The 4655-nt window shown below is 37.4% G+C and overlaps 1 protein-coding gene across 3 annotated transcripts in view; it reads right to left on the bottom strand.

The window, feature by feature from the left end:
- LOC143675627 (isopentenyl-diphosphate delta-isomerase 2-like) overlaps positions 1-4555 on the bottom strand; it is a 28473-nt gene extending 23918 nt beyond the window's left edge. Inside the window, exons 1-2 of one of the 3 annotated variants that reach the window (XM_077151735.1) lie at positions 4403-4555; positions 1332-1502 (exon numbers count right to left, since the gene is read on the bottom strand). In XM_077151735.1, coding sequence (XP_077007850.1) covers positions 1332-1375 — 44 coding nt within the window. In that variant the 5' untranslated portion in view covers positions 1376-1502; positions 4403-4555. Of the gene's footprint in view, positions 1-1331; positions 1503-4166; positions 4259-4402 lie in introns of those variants that run through there. The other 2 variants (XM_077151737.1, XM_077151730.1) reach the window with 2 other exon arrangements.
- Positions 4556-4655: the final 100 nt, after the last annotated feature.

The following is a 4655-nucleotide window of genomic DNA, read 5'->3' on the forward strand; positions in this document are numbered from 1 at the left end:
AAGTGGATAGGGTTTTTTATTCACTGTCATATTCCTAATACCTAGCTCTGTACTAAACACATAACAAGTGTTCAGTGAATAGCTGTATCTAAAACCATTCTAATATCGTTCTCAGATAACTGTCTCTTTTAAAAAATAAAGCTAAACAGGAAAGAATGTTCATAAATTGAATTCTCTTACCCCTAATGTATAAACACAATGCAAAGAATAAAAGGCATAAAACATTTTTAACAAGGAAGAATCACAAAATCTAGTATTAATTAGCTCAAAATAGGTTCTTTTTGTTAAAATCAGGTATCTTCTGATATCAAACATTGTTTAGATTCTTAATCTCATTCTCACCTGTTTTCTCATGCCCAAGTACTTCTTAGTACCTGCCCTTTCCAAGAAATTAATCACTCATTTAAAAAGCATCTACTGAGCACCCTGTGTCAAGCCCTAACCATAGATATGGGTGCCTGTCCTCTAGTAAGAATTATTACTTGATTTTAAACACTTCGGTATTTTTTTTTAAAACAAACCATTATTGACAAAAATATATATAATATATAATAACATAATCAACTTCAGAGTCTATGTTGGAGCAAGGGAAAATTTAGATTCTAACACTGAATTGCTGATCCCCATATTCTTCACAATCTGAAATAACCCTGCAACCACATGATCAAAACACAGGAATCTTTTATAAACTTAAGACTTTGTTAATAGCAAGTAGTTTATGCTTTTGCTTTTCTATAACTAAATTTATTTAGTATCCTATAACTAAATAAATAAGCAAACTACAACATGAGGCAGAAGTAAGAGTTCAGCTCTTTTCACTTTTCACGCAGAAGTCAAAGCTCCCCACGCACCTCTTCTCACCAGTGAGGAAAATGGTCAGTGCTGAACTGACTGTCATTTACTAAAGAGAAGCAACAAATCTCAAACAGTGTGGACCACAGGCAGCTGACTCAAGCTGAACCTATAGGAAACAGAAGCTTTAGACTGAGGGAAGAAATGAAGCCCAGGCAAGCAGGAGTTTAAAGGCTGGTGAGCTGACAGATAAATGCTGAGTTTCAGAATTTAAAATCTATAGTTTTCAAATTTGGATCATCTCTGTAAGCCTGGAGGTTAGCCTGAGTTGATAGCCTTGGACTTCTTAGGGTTTGGTTGGGGTGTAAGGAAGACTACTGAGAAATTTAAAAACCTGAGTTCTGTTTCCAAAATTCTATTATCTTCCATTTACCTCACATTGGTTATCTGTAAACTTTGCAAAACCACACTTACTAAAACTGTATTTGTAGCAGTAACATAACCATACATCAACCCCCACTCCACCCCAAATCACTTACATCCAATTTGGGGAAATCTGATAAAATCTGTGAGAGTCTGTCATGGTAATTCTGCTGTGTAAATTTGACTTTCCTCATGTAGAAAATGTCTAATACGATAATTTGGTAATGTTTATGAATAACTGTTGGAGTCTTTCATTGAGTCTTTGATAATGTCAGGTCAATCAAATCCTGCAATTAAAGAAAGTATTTAAGAGACGGTTGCATCAAAAAGTCTATTTTTACTTCTTATCCACTTACTTGAAACCTTCGTAAAGACTAACAACAGTATTATATATTCTACAGACATTTATTTCTTCTACCTAAATCTTTAGTCTTTCATACACAATGTCATTCACCTTTATATTTAGTTTCCAACCCTTATGAAGCACTTAGCAAATGGCTGTTGATGAATTTTATCCCATACTTTCTTGCTCCTGCCTTAACTTCCAAAATACCTAAGAACCTTTGGAATTTAGTCAGAAAATTCAGGCATAAATCAGAAAAATTACTAAGAAGAACAATCTTACAATTCCAATTTTAAGATACATAAATAATGAGTGAAACTAAACTCCATTGCTAATAATTTCTCAAGATTCTGGCCCTCAGAGTATTTATGGTGACTATATGAAGATTTAAAAGTTTTTACATCTATTCCCAGTGCAACAATTTTTACCTTTCTTTAATAAGGACTCTATCATGATACTTCCTTATTGTTTTTACTTCCTCAATCCCATATATATGGCCATATCCAAACTACTTGCTTTCCCTTAAACACATTCATTAATTCAACAATACTGGTTATAAAGGATAATTGGGATAGTGGATAGTCAGGTGCTGAAGATAAAATAATGAGCAAAATATACTCCCTTATCTCAAGGAACTTAGGGTCCAGGGATAGAGAAACTAGTAAACAGACAGTTACAATAAGTTTGTCAAATACCACGGAAGACATAGACTTTCACATTTCTGTGCCTCTGCATGAAATTTCCTCTATATACTTTCCCCACCTTGTAGATTCTATTAACCTTTAAAGTGCCAGTTCAAAAGTTATCCCATCCACCATAGCTATTTACACTTTCTAGTCTCCCAAATTGACATATACTTCTTTATTATAGCAATTTTAACAAAGTGTTTCTATTTACCCCTCTAGAAACTTCCACAAAAGGAGGTACTGTATCTTACTCATTTTTCTAACAACAGTATCTGCCACACAAGGTACTCACTAAACAGCCTCTAGAATGAATTTTATCCCAACTTTCTTGATGCTAATTTTTTTACTTCCAGTCTCCAAAAGATATCTCCCCATCTTTCAAACATGAGTAAATTCATCTGTTCTCTCCAAACAGAGGCCTAGCTTGAGATAAAAGAGGATGCATGATAAACTACTAAAATATTTAAGGGTCTGCCTCCATATAGGTCAACATATGAACAAAATTCATATGAACCAAAGAGCTCTATTCCTATACAAAAACTTCGCGTATATGACATATTTAAAAAGTAAAAAAAACTCATTGAAAAAACTTGAAACCAGAAAACCATCATGAGGGTCAAAAACGCAAGGAAATCTCCACACTCACAAAAATAATCTAGTGAGAGATTAGCTATAAATTATGAGAAGTAAAATGTGATAGAGAGAAGTGATATCACAATTCTGTGTGCTATGGATCTAAAATACCAGTTCTTAAAGTTTTACAGTCAAATTCACTGCAGTTTGAGATCTGAGGAGGAAAACAGTGAAGGGTGTCCACACTGCAGTGAGTTTAAAACCGTGAGCAAGAAAATTTGTCCTCATATGCACTACCCAGGAAGGTGTCTAAGAAACAAGTGTTTCATGATGAAGGTTTATATAAACATAAACATCTTAAACATTTACTACGTAAAAACTTTACACTGTAAGTCTTAAACGCAACACTTTCTGAACTCATTCTTGCTAAATCTACTAACACTATACAAATTAAGTCTTGCCATGTTTAACTTGTTACACTTAAAAAAAGTTACGCTGTGTTCCAGTAGCCTTGATTCCTGAAGACAACTGTATAACGATATAGCTTTTACAACATGACTGATTGTGAAACTTTGTGTATGACGCTCCTCTTATCCAGGGTATGGAGCAGATTGGTAAAAAAAATATGGATAATAAATAATGGGGGGATAAACGGTAAAATGATTTGGGTAGATTCAAATAGTAGTGGCCAATGAACTGGGGGGTTAAAGGCATGGGATGTATGCGTTTTTCCCTTCTTTTTTTCTGGTGTGATGCAAATGTTCTAAAAATGATCATGGTGTTAAATACACAATTATGTGATGATATTGTGAGTACACCATGCATGGACTGTATGTGTACAAAGATTTGTCAATAAAAAGATTTAAAAAAAAAAAAAAGATTATGTTTCTCAAATTCAACAGTGAAAGAGAATGATTAAAAAATTAAAAAGTTGTAAGCCATGAGAACAACAAACTAAAAACTACTGAGTGGAGAGAGGGAAACTATCTGCTGAACTCCGCAGGAGAAGGCCTGGGCACTACCCTATCTGTAAGGCCTGAGGTTAATTATTCAACCATTGCTTGAACATCCCTCCTTAGACGTTTAGGACACCACTACCCCAAGCTAATCAACTAACGACAGTCCCTTCCAGGAGATGGATCTATGAGAGAGAAAAAAGAAACCCTAATCTCAAGAAGATATGGCCTAAGAAATGGGAACCGACAACAGCAAGGAAAAGAGATGGGCTCCTCTCCAGACACCAGAGTTACAGAGGCCCTCTGGGGCGAGCAGCAGCACGGAAGAAACCACCACCTGGCTCAAAGGAGAGGACAACGCACCCTGGGGTCCACATGACCAGTAAACTGTACCTGGAAGCGATCGTGGGGCGCAGACACAGAAATAGTAATTTCGAGTCCAAAGAACTAGCTGCAGAGCTCTGCTCCATCCACTCCGCGCCGCGTCATAAGCGCCGACTCCCCTATAGTGAAACGGCCAGCACGTGTCATAAGCGCCGACTCCCATATAGTGAAACGGCCAAAGAGAATGGCGAAAAAGAAAGGAACTCCTAAAGCAAGAAGCACAACGAAAGCTGGCAAGCTGTTACCTTAGCAGAGTGAACCACCATAATCTTCTTGAAGTTGTAGTGTGCCATGTTTACGGCCGTGAGCCCACAACCAGAAGAGCGTGGACCAACTTTACCCCAAGCTTCAGCCTATTCGCATAGGGCGGGACTGTCACCGCCAGGCGACCACATGCTGGCAGCTTGCGTCACTTCCGGAAGGTCTGGCCAGCCTACCGTCTCGGACGTGCGCGCGACCTCCGACCTACTGGGGTGCCCTTCATTCCCCCCCCCCCCC

This window comes from Tamandua tetradactyla, chromosome 1, assembly GCF_023851605.1.
Source record: "Tamandua tetradactyla isolate mTamTet1 chromosome 1, mTamTet1.pri, whole genome shotgun sequence".
Classification (NCBI taxonomy): domain Eukaryota; kingdom Metazoa; phylum Chordata; class Mammalia; order Pilosa; family Myrmecophagidae; genus Tamandua; species Tamandua tetradactyla.